The sequence below is a fragment of the Artemia sp. Qi Xiang Cuo genome, chromosome 18, assembly GCF_049724085.1.
Source record: "Artemia sp. Qi Xiang Cuo chromosome 18, ASM4972408v1, whole genome shotgun sequence".
Classification (NCBI taxonomy): Eukaryota; Metazoa; Arthropoda; class Branchiopoda; order Anostraca; family Artemiidae; genus Artemia; species Artemia sp. Qi Xiang Cuo.
In genome coordinates, this window is record NC_142811.1 from 27,926,172 (window position 1) to 27,946,232 (window position 20,061).

At 37.1% G+C, this 20,061-nt stretch overlaps 1 protein-coding gene across 1 annotated transcript in view; it reads right to left on the reverse strand.

The window, feature by feature from the left end:
• Window positions 1-246: 246 nt before the first annotated feature.
• The window catches only part of LOC148941387 (apolipoprotein D-like), a 56,479-nt gene continuing 36,664 nt past the window's right edge, over window positions 247-20,061 (reverse strand). The window contains exon 5 of the mRNA XM_089104263.1: window positions 247-551. Within this exon, the coding sequence (XP_088960389.1) occupies window positions 418-551 (134 nt within the window). The 3' untranslated portion in view covers window positions 247-417. The remainder of the gene's footprint in view (window positions 552-20,061) is intronic.

A 20,061-nucleotide genomic window follows, 5' to 3' on the forward strand; every position in this document is an offset into this window, starting at 1 on the left:
ATTTGAATAACAATTTTGAAATCTGGATGGAAATTTCCTCAAATTGCTTAATCAATTTCCTGCAGCATTATTATTGTTTCGGTAATATAATATTTTCTATATAAATTATTATTTTTATACATCCATTTGGGCATTTTTTAAATTGCCTGGTAAATGTGAACAATGCCCAATTATTTACACTGATCGTGACAGCTACACCAGTTTCTATGAGACCTGCGTCTATTCTAAAAAATATAAACGAACAGCCATGGGTATTAAGGCATATTGCGAGCGTTTTATTTTAATAAATAGAAATAAATTAATTTGCTTTGATTTTTTGTTTTGTTTTACATGGATCCATGATTTCTAAAATGAAATAGCAGTTTACTGTGTTTATGAATTAAAGTTCATTCTTGTTGGGTTCTCTTGCCGCATTTGTCAAAGAGAGCAGTTTGTTTGATCTGTAAATCCAAGTTTATCTCGATTCAATCCTCTAGCGTCAATGGCTTCGTAAGCGACATCTACAATGCTTTGTGAAGGGTTTCTAGCTCTTGTCAAAATCCATAGAATCTCTGAAAAATATAGATAGATACTAATAAACTGATGGAAAAGGTCAGGAACAGAGATTTTGTTATGACGAATATTCTTTTTAGAACGAATAGATTTAAGGCTATTGCTATGCAGTTCTCAAAATTTAAAATCTAGCACATTAAACTACTTACCTTTTATAGAAGATCAAAAAACTGAAAGAAAGGTTTTGTTTCTTTTTTTGTATTCATGAACACTTAGTTATACAAATACATTTTTTAGTCTTGTCAAAGTATCGAATTAGACACTTGAATTATTGCCAAAATAAGGCAAGAATATTTCTTTCTTGCCTGAAACAGAAAACTAGTTGCTTAAATTTCATCCATATCGCTTAAGAAGACTTGCTGTTTTCTGCAACAAAAAGTTATCATTTTGATATCTAAAAAATTCCCAGAATACTTCACATAATATTTTTACAAGACTGTAGTAAAACTTAATCTATACCATGAACCTTTGTATATTTTTGCCTCGAGTAATTTAAACTATGCCAATGGGCCAGTCTTGTTTTAATTCAAGAACGGATTTGTTTCCAGAGTTGGGGGTTCAGAGGCTAATTGAGCCAGCTTCCCTTGACGCCTAGTATCATACCATATTCCAAAACCCAATTTTAGTTCTCTCAAATGTAAGTACGAGAGAGGTAATTTTCTTATTTAATCGTGTTACAAATGCCTGATAAGTAATGACCCAGAACCCGAGATATGGTTTTTTTCATATTTTTTGGTTTTCCCATTGGTCTGGTGAGTAAAGGAATCCTCCTCCCCTTCAGGCAAGGCCCCAGTAATACATAACTACTTAAGCGCGATTATTTCCGGCTAATCTCGCGGATTCCGCTCTTCAAAATCCCAAACCTGGTTGAGTTAACCGCACAACCAGTGACTCCGGTCGCTCAAGAGACACGTTGGATGGCAATTGATTCTGAGCCAAGCTGATGGGAGCAGCTGTATGGACATTGACTAGAGATGGATGGTAGGAAAGTTTAATTGAGATTTTCTTGTGTGTGTGTGTGTGTTTTTCGCTATTGTTGTTTATTTACCATGTGAGGATCTGACCATTGTGGTTGTCATTTATCTGAGGGAGAAGGTGTTGGTTCCCTGGCCCTAATCATCAGTTAAATGCCTTTCTCATAAGTTCAATATAGGCATTCATTTGGTGAACACCTCTTGTATGCTGAGAGGATTACATGTTGAAAAACCAGTTTTTTGTTATACTGACTTTGTGCAATATTAAATATAAAAAAAACAAGTTTTTTTTAACTGAAAGTAAGGAGCGACATTAAAACTTAAAACGAACATAAATTATTCCGTATATGAAAGGGGCTGTTCCCTCCTCAATACCTCGCTCTTTACGCTAAAGTTTTTTATTGTTTAAAAAAATAAAGTTGTGTGACAGATTCAAACTTTAGCGTAAAGAGCGAGGGATTTAGGAGGGGACATTCCCTTTAATATACGGAATAATTTATGTTCGTTTTAGGTTCTATTGTCACCCTATATTTTTAGTTAAAAAAAACTTGTTTTTTTTATTTAGTTTCTGAACGTTGTTAGATCATTACAGGGTTTGATTTTGGCGCATCGTAATTCAATAATTAAGGCGAAATTTGCAAATTAATTTTACTTTTTTGGGTAAATGGCTTTCTTGAAATTTTGTTCTGACGTAACTTACGAATTAACTTACGTAGCGAACTTCTATATTCGTATGTTTTATTACGTATATAAGGCAGTTTGCCCCCTAGTTGGTACCTTACTCTTTACGCTAAAGTTCGAATTTCGTTCGAATTATAAGCCCCTGAATCGCAAAGGCCGGTTAATTAGAATAGATAGCTTTTTTGAAACTACTAAAAAAATACTACTAGTTTTTTTTTCTGATCGTTTTTTAAATAATGCTGGGAAATCCGGCGCCCCCTTCATAGAACTGTCCCTTCCCCCAAGGAAAAATCCTCCATGGATGGATCCTCCCCCGTAACCCCCTCCTCCAACACCCCCCCCCCCATCAGAAAAAAAATCCCTCCTGAAACGGCTTTATACTTCCCATTAACCAATACTATATGTAAAACAATGAGCAAAGTTCATAACTTCCAGCCTTTTACCCGGGAACCGTGGGGGATTACGTCATCCTCAAAGATATATTTATTAGATTTTCGACTATACTGAACCAAATGGATATCCCAAAATTTCGGTTGGGTTGCTTCGGGAAAAAATGAGCGTGGGAGGGGGTCAAGTTGCCCTGCAATTTTTTTGGTCACTTAAAAAGGGTTCTAGAACTTTTAATGTCCGTGCAGATTAGCCCTCTTACGATACTCTAGGACTACTAAATCCATACGATCAACCCTGGGGAAATAAAACAAAAATAAATAAACACGTATCCGTGATCTTTCTTCTGACAAAAAATACAACATTCCACATTTTTGCAGATAGGAGCTTGAAACTTCCGCAGTAGGGTTTTCTGATACGCTCAATCCGATGGTGTGATTTTCATTAAAGTTCTATGACTTTTTGGGGGTGTTTTCACTTTTTTGGAAAATGAGGCAAATTTTCTCAGGCGCGTAACTTTTGATGGGTAAAACTAAACTTAATGAAACTTACATATTTGAAATCAGCATAAAAATCTGATTCTATTGATGTATCTATGGATATCATAATTCCGGTTTTTAGAGTTTCGGTTACTATTGAGCCGGGTTGCTCCTTACTTACAGTTCGTTACCACGAACTGTTTGATCTGATTCTATCATAAGTGGAATAAGCTATGTTTGGCAGATAGCAGTGAATGAGTTAACATTTTGACTGACATTTGACAGCTTGTATAACACAGATTTGGCTAGTTAAAAATTGGATTAGATAGTAGATGAGTGGGACGTCCTAGTACGGTGGAAAAAAGTACGTGGGGCTGCCCTCAGAAAGTTAATTACCTTTCTTTGTTAAAATAATTTTATAGTAGGAAAGGAATAATGACAGAGAATTAAACCCAGACCTTGTCAGATATACTAGCAACGATTAACGAAATGAGCTTACACATAAAAAAGATTGACCCAATAGCTCAACATGTATCATCGATCATCGCGGATCTGGGAATATTGTCTGAGCGAATGGACACATCAGTGAATAAAAGTTACAGCAGCTTGAAGCTGATGGTAAGCGCTGTAATTCCGTTTTTCAGAGTTTCGGTTACTATTGAGCCGGATCGCTCCTTACTTACAGTTCGTTACCACGAACTGTTTGATTCGCAGATGACATAGCGCTACTGGCGGATAGTAAGGAAAATCTTCAAAAACTCCTAGACTTAGCTTCAAAGTATTTTAAGGAAAAGCGGTTAGCATTGAATATAGATAAGTCGGTAGTTGTGATGTTTAGGATTAGCGAGAAAATAGGGGGGCTAAGATTTAGCTATAGCAGGGAGGAAATAAAAATAGTTGAAGAATTTAATTATTTAGGAATTAAGTTAATAGCTAATAGAAGAGGCATATAGAGGAAGTGGTAATTAAAGGGAATAGGCTAATGGGAATTTTCCTTAGAGATACTATGAAAGAGTTATTCGGCAGCTAGATATCTCTTAAGATATTAAGCTGCAGAATATAATTTTGTAGGGAAGGTTGATTTCAGTAGTACATTGTGGATCAGAATTGTGGGGGTGTGAGTCAGGAATGGAGTTAGAAAGGATTCACCTTAGGTACTTTAAGGGACCGTTAGGTTTAAATGATAGGTTTAAAAGTCTAGTAGTAAGAGGAGATTTAGGCCTATATACTCTTAGAAATAAGAGACTAGTATGCATCGTTAAGTTTTGGGAAAGAACAACATCATTGCCTGAAGATAGACTAGTTACGGTAGCATATAGAGAAATGATAAATGATAATAGGAAAAATTCATGGCCAAATCAAATAAGGAAAATATTGAATAGTTGCGGGATGTCAGGAATTTGAAATCGGGAGGTAGGCATATGAGGAGAAGTAGGATCCGTGGCAAGAGAGAGAATGATTGTACTGCATGAGCAGGAGATCCAGTTATAGCAGGCTGGTCGGACCACGGCATCATCTCTACGTGTTTACGTGGAGTTCAAGGAGGCATGAGGGGAGGAATATTGTTTTAAAGTGGGACTTCAGGGGAAGGATATAAGGTGGGTCATTTCAATAAGGGGCAATTTTATGCTTTCGGTGAAAGAAGGAACTATTTGGGGAGGTTTAGGCCGCGGAAGGGTTCGTATTTTTGCCCGATGTGTGGAGAAAATGATGACTTTCTGCACTTTATGTAGAAACTCTTGGAATTGGAGTAAATGGGAAGGATTGGATGGTCGGAACTTTAAAAAGTAAGTATAAAGTGGATATCAAGAATGTTGGGAGGTACGCACGTGTAGCCATGCCGCACAGAGGGAGATTGCTGGAGGATGGACGATAGGTGGGACAAGAGAATAATGTTGAAAGTTATTTTATATGGTGTGCTTGAAGCAATTTTTTTTCTTTTTGTAGCCATGATTCATGTAGCTTTAAAGCATTTAAAATATATTGATCATGTCTGCCATATTTTGTGTAATTATGTTAGTTTTATGATATTATTCGTCTTATTATGTTTTTTTCCAATTGTTATGCTTTTATTGTTATTATTATATACCCTGTTATGTGTGTTAGTATCATGTGGTATTATTTTGTGTTATTTGTATTTTTTTTTGCCGTGACCCAACGTGGATTTTGTTGCAAAAATTTCTCAATCAATCAATCAATCACTCATTTATTACCCACTCAAGAGAAAAAACAGTGGAGTAAGACACAAAAAGAAAAGAAAAGGACATACACTGAAAGATTCATGATATGCATAAATGCAAATTAACATCACATTAACCGTTATAAAAGTAAGCATAAAAGTGCATTAACATCACATCTATATATCTATCCATTGTTTCTTCTCCAAATTCATCTAAATTCATTGTTTCGCCCCTAGCCCTAGCTATTAATTAAACATTTTCTAAGATAATTTCTTAAACCACATTGGTTTAATGTGGTTAAATTTTAATTGGTTTAAAACTAATATTTCCTGGATGTCTATGGGAAAGATTCGCTAATTAGTTAAATATCCTAAAATACAGGCTGGCGATGATCTACGAAACAAAAGGTTCTAAAAGATATCGGGGGCCCTCCCTAACTTGATTTTGAGAGCCGTTGATTTTTGTCATCTGCCATGAGTCAGAACTTTGAAAAGGATCCACCTCACACAGTGGATATCTTGTTGTTGTGTCCTTTTTTAAGCCAATTAATCAGTTCTTGCTTTGTACCAAAGTATAAACACATACTGACCAAGTACTGACAAAACTCTCCAAAAGTGACCCCGCGTACCTCAGCGTCTCTAGAGGGTAAATGTTGTACTACTTAATCACTCCGAGCCAATAAAATAAATTTAATACAGCTTTTACGGAACAAGTATAATCACCTACGGAACTTGTGATTTACTCGCCAGGTTCGCATAGGTATGGAATCGTCTCCGGAGACGCGGACAAAGGGTCACTTTTTTTGTGTGGAGAGGATAGGTTTTGTCAGTACTTGTTGTATGTGTTTATACTTTGCTTTGTACCTAGAGCAAACGAATAGTAAATTTCTCACCCTTTTAAAATGCCTATATTTTCTCGCTTAGGTTATAGGTTTGGCAAGTAATACGATCTTCTGTAGTAGGGCGATGCTACTATGTTGTTGAGATATTTTCTATGAGACAAAATACCTGAAAGTACCGCTCTTAAGATTGAGCCAGTTTGTCGAGTATAGACAAGGTTATCAATTCGGTAATACTGGAAAGTTTTCTCCTCCACTCTAGCGCTGATTACGGGGATCTGAAATGACGTGAACATAGAGATGGTCGAGGGAGATTCCCAAGAGAGGTTTTCTCTCCATAGAGATTATTTTGTAGGTTGTAAGGATATAAACGTAGAAGCCGTAATTTATTTATGTTGTTTTAATTAGTTTAAAGGAGGCACTTCACTATTACTTGGTCTTTGTCTTCTTGTCTTTGTCTACTTGGTCTTGGTCTTCACTATTATTGGAGGGTGTTAAGGCTTTTAGTTTTAAGGGATGAGAGTTTTAAGGGTCTACTTAAGAGTTTGATTAATACTTTTGTTTTTGCTGCTTTTTTGTGCACGGTCGTGAAATATGTAGTTCAAATGTATAGCAAGAGGTAAAAACTATCCCGACCATATTTTTTCATTTATAAATAGAAGCCATTTATTCATTTTGTTTACCATTTGGAAAATTAATATTGAATGAATTGCATTCAAACCAAAATTGGTCCATGGGTAAGGTTTTGGGACTCTTACCTTACCAATTATCCTTCAGGTTTGCTACTCAAGTGATGTCCTCTCATTCTGGTAAAATGGAAGCGTACAGGTTGCGTAGATCCCTCTGGTAGGTTCAGCAAGACATTTTTCAGGTTCTTCCGCGGCTACTACTTTCTGGTGGTTGTTAATGTAAAGCGTTTTTTAGGAGTCTGTGGCCGCCCATACGACGGAAGTTTCTCAAATATCTCCAATGCCAAACTCTAATTATGTTGGTGCCTAGAGGTCGTCGTGTCATTTCACGAATGGAATGGTTTCTCATCTTTTGTGACCAGTTGATATTTAATGTTTTGTGGAGGCAAAAGTTCGAAAAAGGGAGGACTCTCCTCTCTCGTTCTTAATTTAGGTACCATGTTCCAGCAACACAAAGTAGTATTGGCATAATATTACTGTTACAAAGCCGTAGTTTTCGGCACAGAGAAAGCTTCTGAGACCTCCACACATGATGCAGCTTGTTGAAGGCTCTATTTGCTAGTTCTACTCTGGTACACACTTGTTTTGCTGTCAAGCTTGTGTTATCGATGATACCTTCCATGTATTTTAACCGGATAGTTTTTTTTCAAATCTTGATTGCTGATTTAAAAAAAAAAACGATCAAGGAACTATTTTTGGAGGACTGACGCTCTTATATTTTTCTTTCTTCTATTAAATGCCATATTTGTTCCAGCAGCCACTGGTCTGGTGAGCTCCTATGTAAGCCTAAGGTCAATTTAGGCGTTTCGTGGTAGCAGTCCTCCATTGATTTCGATAGCTCCTCACGTTCATCTTCCTCTGGTACGAAGAGGGCTTCAAAGCTGCTGCATAATTCTATTGTAAATGCTTAGTTTAATGTCCTGTCTTGGAATTCGTGAGAGGCAAAACATAGTAGGGAACTTTCCTTTTGTTGCATGTATCATCTTCAACTTTAGACAAAGTTTTGCTATCATACCGCGATAGCGGATTATCAATTGCTATCAGTGTTCGTCAAAGGTGTCCAGCGTCCCCAATTCTTATTAATTTCATAGTAGATTGAATTATGAAGAGAGCATTGAACGAAGAAGATAGTATGGCCTTTTCAGCCGAAGAAAGCGTTGCTGACCTCAAAAATGCTGATGATGGTACTCTCCTATCTGACTAAGCTTCAAAAGCGGAAGGAATAATAAAATGAGTGGGACACCTGAAGATATAGCAGGTCTCGCAATCACCATCCTGACAACTAAATACCTATCAACTGAAAACGATACCTACTCTTTTATATATCTTAATAGAGGTCCTATTGACAGAGTTGAAGAGTTCAAATATCTGGGATCACTTATGAGTGCTTAGGGTGAAGTATCAAACTAGGTAAAAGGTAGAATCAGCAAATAGTGGTTTGCCTTTTGGCAGCTGCACAGACCGCTGCGGTCAAAACGGGAAACTGAGCCCAGAACAAAACTCGTAATATACTAGCCATGTGTACGTTCCATAAAAATATACAGCTGCGAGACTATTACTATAGGTCTCCCATAATACAATATGGCTTCTTCTGCCACTAGAGGCAGAAGAAGGACGACAACTAGAAGTTTTGCATCAAAAATGTCCAAGAGCTATTCGCAACATCAGACACTCGCAACAAATCAGCAATCACCTGCTCATGAGGCTGTGTGGACAAAAGCTCATGATTATCAGCATGAGTTAAAAAAGAAGCCTCAAGCGGCTTGGCCATCTAATGTGACGCCCAGAGGAGACCCTAACATGCCATGTCCTTACTGCAGTGCCTCCCTCCCCTTGGAAGAAAAAACTGGGAGGCCAGATCAAGTTACAGCGTAAAGAGAATGTCGAACCACTAGGCAGTTTCTAGTAATATGTATACGAGCAGGTCAAGTCGTAGCTTCAAATCTATTGACCGCATATAGAGGACAGATCACTTTGTCAAAACCTGTTACATCGGTTTCTTGGTGCCGAGTTGGGATTAATACAGGGCGTCTTGTTTTAAGTAAGTAAGTAAGTACGTATGATCTTATCCACCAGCTCCTCTGTAGGCCTGAACATCTTCTACTCTTGATCACCACTACCTACTCATTAGGCAGAGATCAATCTGGCTTTTGTTCATTCCATCTGGAGGCGCTCCTGAGTACTTGTATATATCTCTGTGAGGTATCAGAGATCTACCTGTTACAGTGTCGTTCATAAGGGCAAATTCAAACAGATGCTCCCTATATTCATTTTTTTTTTCAGTCCGACTATGTTGGCTAAGAACTTGTGGGCTGAAGTATCGCTTATTTTCTACTTTAGATTTAGATTTTCTAAGCAAGTTCACAACGTCATGAATCGGCATGTCTTTAAACAGTAGGCTGTACGAAAAGTGTGGTTTAATTCTGCTTTCTAGGGCTAAAATGAGGGAAAGGTTGAGATGGCTAGGGCACGTTTTGAAGGATGACGGATTGCCAAAGATTGTTCTTTTCGGCCAACCGTCTCGGGCTGAACGGAAAGCAGGTCGTCCGCGGTTAGGGTCGGAGGATGTCATAAAGAAAGAGTTAAAGGAAATAAGAACTTCCTGGGAGGGTGTAAAAAGGGAGCTTTAGATAGATTGGGATGGAGGAGGAGCGTGTGTAGCTGCATTGGCCTCAGGTTGCTTGGTGATACTGTGAGATGTTAGCAGTAGTAGTAGTAGTTTTGCTCATACTTTTATCTAGGATACTTAAATGATTAACATAATCTAAGTTCAGGAAAGTTTTTCTTCCCCATTTAGTTCAGTTTTCTCCAATTGCCTTGCCTGTGCTCCTTAAGACAACGCCCATCAAAATGATCCACATAAACGTGGATAGAACTCAACCCTGCAAAACTCCTGATTCAATGCAAAACCAACTACTAGCCTCAGTTTCTATCTTACCCGCAGCAGTGTTATTCTCGCACATGAATTTGTCTTGTATACCATATAAGGATAAGACCTTTGCTACAGCTCTTCCATCAGCTGAATTGAACGATTACTTATAATCTATCAAACTGAGGACTAAAGGTGCTTGATAACTGTGACACGTCCGAATTTTTAACCTAAGAGCGAAAATTTGGTCAATACATCCTCTACCCTTCTTAAAACGCACTGTTCTTCTCTTAAACTGTTCTTCTCTACAGTGTCCCGAAGTCTAAAGTATCATCATACGAAGTAATTAGCTACCTATAGATACCAGGCTAATGCCTATATAATTACCACACTCACTCTTATCACCTTTCATATAGAGGGGTTTAATCAGGGTTTTCCAAAAATCGCAAGGTACTTCTCCTTTTTCAAAAATCACATTCATAATCTTCAGTTACTTACTTCTAACCTCAAAGCCACCGTATTTAAGAAACACATTTACCCCACAAACAGCACATGGGGCTTTATTATTTTTTAATCCTTATAAAACTGTCACTAATTCTTCCTCACAAAATAAATCTTCCTTCACATCCAAGGTGTCAAAAAAATTTTTATTTCCTCTATATCTTTTCCTTTAACTCTATCCCGGTCTAGCATATTCTCAAATGTTCAGCCAATCTAACTCTTTCCTTATCGCTAATTGTGGCCCCGTTCCCAACTTTAACTGGGACAAGTCTAGATTGACTACTCCCTCTATCCCCGGAATAAACAGCTTTGAGCTATTTTGTCACTGAAGTTAGAAAACTACTTCCTTGTTTTTATAGCCCGAAGGACATAACCACGTTACCGAAAAATAGGCTTTAGTTATAATCGATAAAATAAAAGTTTTCTTCGAAAAACAAATATTTACACAACTCTTGACGCACACTATAATTCAAGACCTGGGATGAATACTACCTTCCGAATTCAATTTTGACTGAATATCTTGAATTTAACTCAACGTTCCCTTACCACATGGGGCAAGTTCTACTGAATTTCAGGCAGGAGTTTATGTTTGTTATATTTGACATGTTTAAAGTTAATATATGTTAACATTCATGGTAAGATTTAATACCTATAGTTCTTTTTTGTAACTGACAGCTTCTTTGATCCCATTTTCCAGCTAGGTGAAATATTATAATCAGCGAAATTGCTTAAGATAACCCTCTATTTGTTTATTTGACAGATATTTTTTCTGGACAATAATCTACTCTCAGTTTGGAATTATGGGCCATAGTTCTGTGGTGTGGTCTTTGCAATTTTTGTAAAGAAAGCAATTCAGAAATTACGACCAAGGAAATGCCAACATTAGGACTCTTTGTGTGCACATATCCTAGTGGCTCCGGTGATCGATTTTCTGGATCCAGGACTCTAGAGTACCAAAAGTGAACACACTGGGTCCTGAAATATACACTTAGAGTCATGATCTTAGCCACCATCTCGCCGATAAGTAGGAAAATATCAAAAGGAGAATTTCTACTTATCAGAATGTCTTATTTAATCAAAGTCTTATTCCATGAGAACGTGTGCAGGCATTCCAAACTAATGTCGTAATTTTATCCTGAAAATTGTTGCAGTCAAATAAAAACTGTGTCAAATTATCTGGTATCATTCCAGTGAAATAACAATTTCAAATTTTGGCTGAAATTGCATTTGCAAACCGGGCCGAAGGAGCTCTTTTTAGTGGTGTGCACTCAGGAATTCGTCTGGACTGAACAAAGTAATTTTTAACTATTTAATATGTTCCTGTTTGTTTTTTTTTTTCGATCCTGCTGAGTTCAATGTTATATAGGGAAATGAAGGTAAACTGATGTCTAGATGTATACCAAGCTGCCAATCTCCCTCTTCCAATTAATAAGTGTTTGATTTCACCCTTAAATTTGTTCTGACATTGAGGGTGAGGTAGCACCAAAGCTAAGGTGCACCGGATAAAAGTACTTATGACTCTCTCGAAACCAGAGCACATCCATAGGTAGTGACACTGCAATAAATCTAAAAAAGTATATTGAAACAATAGGCCATTAGATTTGAAGTTACGACAACTAAATTGGGTAACTCCTAAATAAGGCTTAGTTTGACAAATGTCTTAGCTAATTATTTGCAGGCTACGGAGTCACTAATAAATCAATATCTGTGGAGCCATACGCACAATAAAAGATATTTTCATTTACTTATATATTCATTTACTTATATATACTTATATATTATATATAACTTATATATTCAGTGAGCTATACATATTTATAATTAGTAGATTAAACATGTCAGTGAGTTATATATTTCTGTATATAACTTATATATTCAGTGATTTATACATATGTATACGTAGTTTGCGTGTTTGGGTACCTCCATAGGAGGCACGGACCAAGGGGGGACCTTCTCCCTCGGGGTCCGTAATAAAATCTGGGACACCCTCGCCCGGGGTCATAAATACAGGCGGAGGAGGAAGAAGGCCCCTCAAATGTACGCTAAAAAGGACCCAATGGTTTGTCCACAAGTCCCATGAGTTGCAAACCTTCTCCCAGTAATGGGTTAAATTGCATGGTGATGCAGAACACCATCGCGGGAGGATCCTCTATGGGATGACAACTGTTGCAGGGCGTAATATCCAGATCTATAGACAACGGCCTCTGCAAAGGGTTGCCTCGACCTTTTCGGGGTACCTGCAAGACTGGGGACCTTGCGGTTAACTCTATTCCCACTTGAGGAGTGGCGCCCCTCGAGGAAATTATAGCCTAGTAAACGACACAGCATTCGCACGGGATTCTGACTAATGGACAATTCTTCTGGGCTTAGTATGTTTTGATGGGCGTCTTTGGGCTAAAAAAACTCTTCCTAACTAATTTATCTATTATGGGTTGCCTCCCCGTAGTAGCATAATATTTGTAGGCATGAATATATAATGAGTCGGAGGTAATAGGCTTGAGAATGTCTGTGCAGGATTTCGACTCTTGTTGATAGAAGAGCATCGGCATGTGCTAAAAACCATGTTATGACCAAGATGGGTCAAGAATCGCACAACACCTTTATTCATGCTGGATCTCGCAGAGGTCTCCTGCTGTCCAGTTCTAATCCAAATAAAGCAATTTAGTATAGATTTGAGAAGACATGTGATCCCCGTCCTGCACGGGTGTCTGGGATCATTGCTTTTCCTATGGCGAAAGTATTCTCAATGATTTAAAGAATATAAAAATTGGAACTTGGAATGTTACGACGTTAAAAAATGAATATCATATCGACATTTTGACTGACAAATTCAGACGATTTGAACTGGACTTATTAGGATTTTCAGAAACTCATATCCCAAGGGTAGGAAGCCTGAAGTTAGATTATATAGAATTTGTTTACTCAGCCAGGAAGGATGGGGCACATAGACAGGGAGTAGGGCTCATGATGAATAAGGAAGCTGCTAAGTCTTGTTTAGGCTGGGAAGGTATTAATAATAGAATACTAATTGCTCATTTTATGACTAGAAAGTTCAGGTTTTCAGTTATAGTAGTATACGCCCCTGTAGAACCAACAAACAGAGATACTAGGGACTCAGATGAATTTTACTTACAGTTACAGGAGCAAATAGACAAGGTCCCAGGTAGAAATATGATGTTATTGCTGGGAGATTTTAATGCCCAGGTTGGTAGAAATAGGGATAGATGGTATCCAGCCTGGGTAAATTTGGTGCAGGAAAAGAAAACAGTAATGGTTACAGACTGCTGCAGTGTTGTAGGTATAACAATCTAGTTATAACCAATACGGTGTTTGGTCATAGAAGGGCTAACAAATTAACATGGTATTTGCGTGATGGTAAGACAGCAAACCTTGTTGGTTGTGTTATAGTATGCTGAAAATTGGTAGTATCAATACAGGATACTAGGGTATATAGGAGTGCTGTTATTGATGTTAAAAGTAAAGATCACCATCTAGTAGTGTCAAGGGTTAATTTAAAGCTGAAATATCGGAAGGTTAACTACCTCCCGGGAAGTTATGATGTGGGTAGACTCCAGGATGACAATTTGAGAGAAACTTTCCAGGAACAGTTGAATACGAAACTTGAGAGTTTAAAATTTGATAATGTGGAAGATGGTTGGAATAATTTAAAAAAAATAATTTGTGAAGTTGCTGAAAGTGTTTTAGGGAAGAAAGCTAGAACTGCAGCTATGAATATTAGTAAAAAAGCTTTATGTTTAATAGAAAGGAGAAAGGACTTGTACAAGAATTATCTGAGTGATAGATCGTATGAAAACAAAAGAAATGTAAACAGAGTGGAGAAAGCATTAAAATATGAAGTAAGGAGGTGTGAAGTGGAGGCCATGGATAAAATTGCCGAGGATCTGGAAGATGCAGCTAGACGGCATAATAGTAAAATATTGTACTGGCACGTTAACAAATTGAGAGGGAGTAGTCAATCCGGACTTTTCCCAGTTAAAGATAGGAATGGGGTCGCAATTAGCAATAAGGAAAAAACCAAAGAGAGATGGGCCGAACACTTTAAGAACTTGCTTAACCGAGATAGAGTTGCAGGAAAAAATATAGAGGCAAATGAAAAAGTTTGTGATACTTTGGATGTGAAGGAAGATTTGTTTTGTGAGGAGGAATTAGCAACAGTACTAAAAGGATTAAAGAATAATAAGGCTCCAGGTGCTGATAGGGTGGTATATGAGTTTCTTAAATATGGTGGCTCTGAGGTTAGAAATAATTTAATGAAATTATGAATATGAGTTTTGAAAAGGGGAAGTACCTAACGATTTTAGTAAAACCTTAATTAAGCCACTTTATAAGAAAGGTGATAAAAGTGAGTGTGGTAATTGTCGAGGCATTAGTCTGGTCTCTTTAGGTTGTAAATTAATTAGTAATATGACACTTTTTAGACTGAGAGATGCCGTAGACAAAGTTTTAAGAGAAGAGCAGTACGGTTTTAGAAAAGGTAGAAGTTATGTTAATCTAACTTTCACTCTCACGCTAACAATTGAGAAGTGTTTCAAGTTTCGAACAACTTCGATCTTCAGTTTTATATATTATGAGAAAGTGTTCGAATCTGTAGATAGAAGAGATCTTTTACATGTTTTATCATTGTATAGTATACAAGACAAATACATTAAGGTGACTAGTGCTATGTACGAGAATAACACTGCTGCAGTTAAGGTAGGAAATGAGGTTAGCAGCTGGTTCTGTATTAAATCAGGAGTTAAGCAGGGCTGTGTTCTATCCCCCTTTATATGGATTATTTTGATGGACTTTGTATTAAGGAGCAGAGGAAAGGCAATGGGAGACCACGGAATCAAATGGGGAGGAAATTGTCTCCTGGACTTCGATTATGCTGATGATTTAAGCTTCCTAGATGAAAGTGTTAGCCAACTGAATGAAGTGTTAGAGGTTTTGCCAGTTCAGGGTGCTAGAATTGGTTTGAAAATTAATGTTAGGAAGACTAAGTCACTAAGGCTAGGAATAAGTGAAGATGAAAAGGTGACGTTGGGTAATGATAAGATTGATCAGGTGGGCAGCTTCACTTACCTTGGTAGTATTATTAGTAAAGATGGTGGGAGCAGTGAAGATGTTAAAAATAGAATAGCCAAGGCTCAGGGTGTTTTTTCACAGCGCATGAAGATTTGCTAGATGTTTTCCAGAGAAATTGCTTAAGGATTGTTCTGGGTACCCGGCTGACTGACCGTATTTCAATCAATAGGCTGTACGAAAGGTGTGGTTCAATACCGCTCTCTAGGGCTATAATGAAAGAAAGGTTGAGGTGGTTAGGGCACGTTGTGCGGATGAAGGATGACAGATTGCCGAAGATTGTTCTTTTCGGCCAACCATCTAGGGCTAAACAAAAAGCAGGTCGTCCCCTTCTGGGGTGGAAGGACGTCATAAAGAAAGATTTAAAGGAAATGGGAACCTCGTGGGCGGGTGTAAAAAGAGAGGCTTCGAATAGATTGGGGTGGAGGAGGATCGTGCGTAGCTGTGTTGGCCTCAGGCGGCTTGGTGCTGCGGTGAGTTATTATTAGTATTATTATTATTTAGTATTAAAGCCTAAGAGCCATTCTGCTCTAGCAAAGTGGCTAAGGGCAAACTTTTTCACACCGCGAGGAGTTCATCTCTTATCGCCTGGAAACGGGGTAATTAAAAACAGAAAGATAACCTTAAAACCTCTTTCGAAGTGAAAAAATTCAAATTCATATTTAATTAAGAAACTGAAAATGAATGACTTTGCATTCAACAAAAGTTTCCGGACTAAAATTTCTACTTGTGCTTAAAAAAAGAACAACCTCCTTCCACCTGTAATTTGTATTTTTGTTGCGGTTTCGGTGACAAATTGATCAGTGGAGCCAATTTCGATGAATACAATAGCTCTATACCACTTTCATTTCCCACAATATAGAATTTCGACAGTTTTTGTAGCCGAATACAGTTCTTGCATCCTTGCCAGGATAGCTGATTATACCATGTTATTTATACTTGATTCAAATCTATCGGAGGGATACAGTTTTCTCCAGTGAAAGGGGATCTCGTAAATCAAACTAATGATAGAAGATAATCAAAAAGAGGGGAGGTATTATGTTTAAAGATTTTGGCACAGTTTCAGTAAAAATTGGGAGCGCAATCTCTAAGGACATGATACTCTGCTAGTTTTTTGTAGGAGTTCGAACAAGTTATTCAGCAAGACTATCAGAAAGCCGGTTTTGAATCTCACTAATCCTAAGAAGAGAAGATAGGATATTTTCTTCTTCCAAGGTAAATCCTGTCAGTGCTCACTAAGCTCACCACAAAATTAATGTCATTTTATTTGAAGCAGTATATAGCCTATACAAAATGTATATATTAACAGTTGCTTCCACCAGAGCGAAAGAAATTATTTTCTAGGAATACATTTAAAATTCTAATAATATTATCAAAAGGTTTGCAAGAAAATAAAAAAATAAAGTGAAAACACAACTTTAAGTGCTGAATTTTCATTGTTGAGATAGCCAAACCATAAATGACCACGAATGCATGATGAAAGTTATATTTGAAAGAGAATTTAAAGAATAAAGTCATAATAGCTTTACTTTTTCTTGTCACAAATCCTGTTACGAAAAAATTGACCATTTTTTGCCACATTGAAGCGTCAAGGTTTGGAATTAAATTTGACTTTCTGTTATGTTAGGTTTGTGTTAATGTCACCAGAGACTACACAGTCTTTGACGTGTTAGTTGCCATAGGCTTTGCGTACTCTGTTATCCCAAACAGTAGTACGGGCATTTTCCTTGAAGGACAGAAGGAGATCGAATATGTTCATAGTAACGAGCATAAATAAATAAATGACTCCTGTAGTCATCAGAACTGTTAAAAAAAAGAAGTTTAAGCTAATCCAATCGAACGAATTAGACAGTTCCTGTCTCCTTTTTGAATAAACATCAAAATTCTCCAGCAACATAGTAGGGTTTGGGAATTTTGTGTCCTTAAACAATGGTTATTGAACGCGATGAAAACAACGTGCCGAAAAACGATGGCGTACCCAATCGGTTTCAATCTAACGCAAGGATATACATGAAACTTTCCAGTTCCCAAGCAAGCTCCGTTTTGATTAAAGCGTTTTGGGTAACTTCTGAAAAATTGGGAATTATCACGAGTTTATTTGAGCTAGTTTGTAGACACATTCTGCACAATATAAAAAGCAATAAATTGCTTGGTTTTGTTGCAACTCTGTTAACTTAGGAAAAACTATTGCCTATTCAAACCGTAATTTTTGTCAGTTTTGATTTTTCTTAAAATATGCGCAATAAACCTTCCAAAAAGACCTTTGTCTAACCTTACGATAAAATTATCACACTGAACTTTAAAAACCTCATAGATAAGATCAAAAGCGCTTAAATGAAACATTAAAAATTCTGGTTTAGGGTCTTAGGTCATAAAAGACTGACTGGCTATCTTGAAATTTGAACTACCCTATATTTTACCCCTCTTTGGGCAAAAATTGATGTTTTATGTGGCAATGTGGTAAAAATGGCATATCACTACGGGATTTCTTTTGCTACTTAATCAAATAAAAGATACAATTTTTTTCAACTGAAAGTTAGGAGCAACTTTAAAACTTAAAGCAAACAGAAATTATTGCTAATATGAGGTGGGTCTCCCCCTCGTCAATACCTCGCTCTTTACGCTAAAGTTCAGATTTTGTCCGAATTTTTGAAGAATGACTCCTGAATCACAAAGGCCGTTTTATTAGAATAAATATCTCTTTTGAGAGCCCTAAAAAACTTTAGCGTAAAGAGCAAGGTATTGACGGGACGGTGACCCCTCATATGCGTAATAATTTCTGTTCGTTTTAAGTTTTAATGTAGCTCCTTACTTTCAGTTGAAAAAACTAGTTTTTTTATTTGATTTCTGACCGTTTTTAAATAATGCTGGGAAATCCAGCTCCCCCTCCATGGAGAATTCTCTTTCCCTTCTAAAAATTATTCATAGAAAAATACTCCAACCTTCCCCCCCCCCCTACACCAGAAAAAATCTCCCTAAACAAAGTCTGTATACTTCCGAATAACCAACACTATATGTAAGCAAGGTGTGAGGTACTTAGCTTACAGTCCTCCCCTGGGGCAATGTGAGGAGTCACATTATCCTCAAAGACATATTTATGAATTTTTTCGACTATGCTGAAAAATATAGCTATCTCAAAATTTTTATTGTGCGAATTAGGGGAAACATTTAGCGTCGGGGGGAGGCTAGCTGCCCTCCACTATTTTCGGTCACTTAAAAAGGGCACTAGAACTTCTTATTTCCAATCAAATGAGCCCTCTTCCGATCTTTTATGATCAATGGTTTGATGCCATTACCCCTAGGTAAACAAAAAATAAAACAAATAAACACGCATCCCTGATCTTTCTTCTGGCAAAAAATGCAAAATTCCACATTCTTGTACATAGGAGCTTGAATCCTCTTCAGTAGGGCTCTCTGGTATGATGAATCTGATGGTGTTGTTTTCATTAAGATCAATTGATGTTTCGGCGAATTTCCCCCCTTTTTCCAAAATTGGGAAAAAATTTTCTGTCTCGTAACTTTTCATGGGTAACATTAAATTTGATGAATTTTACATATTTCGAATAAGCATTAAATTCGATTCTTTTCATGTATCTATTGTTATCAGGACTCTTTTTCTTCTAGTTTCGGTTACTATTGAGCCGCATTGCCGATTACTTACATTTCGTTACCAGAGAACCTTACTGTAGAGATTTCAAGCTCCTATGTAAAAAAATGTGGAATTTTGTATTTTTTCCCAGAAGAAATATCACTGATGCGTTTTTATTTGTTTTGTTGTTTTTTCCCAGGAGTAATCACATCGAACCAATGATCTTATTAGATCGGGAGAGAGCTCAATTGATCGGAAATCAAAAACTTCTAGTGCCCTTTTTAAGTGACCATAAATTTGGGGGGGAGGGAGGTAGCTATCGCCCCTCCCTCGCTCATTTTCCCCGAAAGTCACCCGATCAAATTTCTTAGATACCCATTGTGAGGATGACTATTTTGTAGGGAGTTACCCTACAGTCTCCGGTGGAAGGACTGTAAGTTATGAACTTTTATAGATATTTTCAGGGGGGATTCTTCTTGTGTGTGTGTGTGTGTGTAGGGAGGGGGTGTTACGTGGGAGGATCTTTCCATGGAGAAATTTTTCATGGGGAAGGGGATTTTCGATGGAGGGGGATTTCCGGACTTCCCAGCATTATTTAAAAAAACGGTCAGGAATTAAATAAAAAACAAGTTTTTTCAACTGAAAGTAAGGTTTTTCAACTGAAACACCTCCAATAAGCACCATTAAAACTTAAAACGAACAGAAATTATTACGTATTTAAAATAAAACATTTGGATAAAAAGTATTTAAAATACGCATTTTTTATATTTTAAATCAGAAAAACAAGTTTTTCAACTGAAAGTAAGGAGCAACGTTAAAACTTAAGACGAACAGAAACTATTACGTATATGAGGGGGTCGCCCTTTTCTCAATGCCTCGCTCTTTATGCTAAAGTTTTTAAAGGCTTTCGGAAGAGCTTGTTATTCTAATGAAACGGCTTTTGTGAATCAGGAGTCATTCTTAAATAACTGGAACAAAAATATAAATCAAACTTTAGCGTAAAGAGCGAGATATTGAGGAGAGGGAGACCCCCCTCATGTATATAATAATTTCTGTTCGTTATAAGTTTCTTAACGCTGCTCCTTATTTTCAGTTGGAAAAACTTGTTTTTTATTTAATTTTATGCTAAGAATGGTAAAATTATATTCAATTCCACTTGAGATAATATTGGGTCATGTACAATCAACTTAAGTCACTTTTTTAAAGGCAAATTTAGAAATGTTAAAAATATTTTATTTCA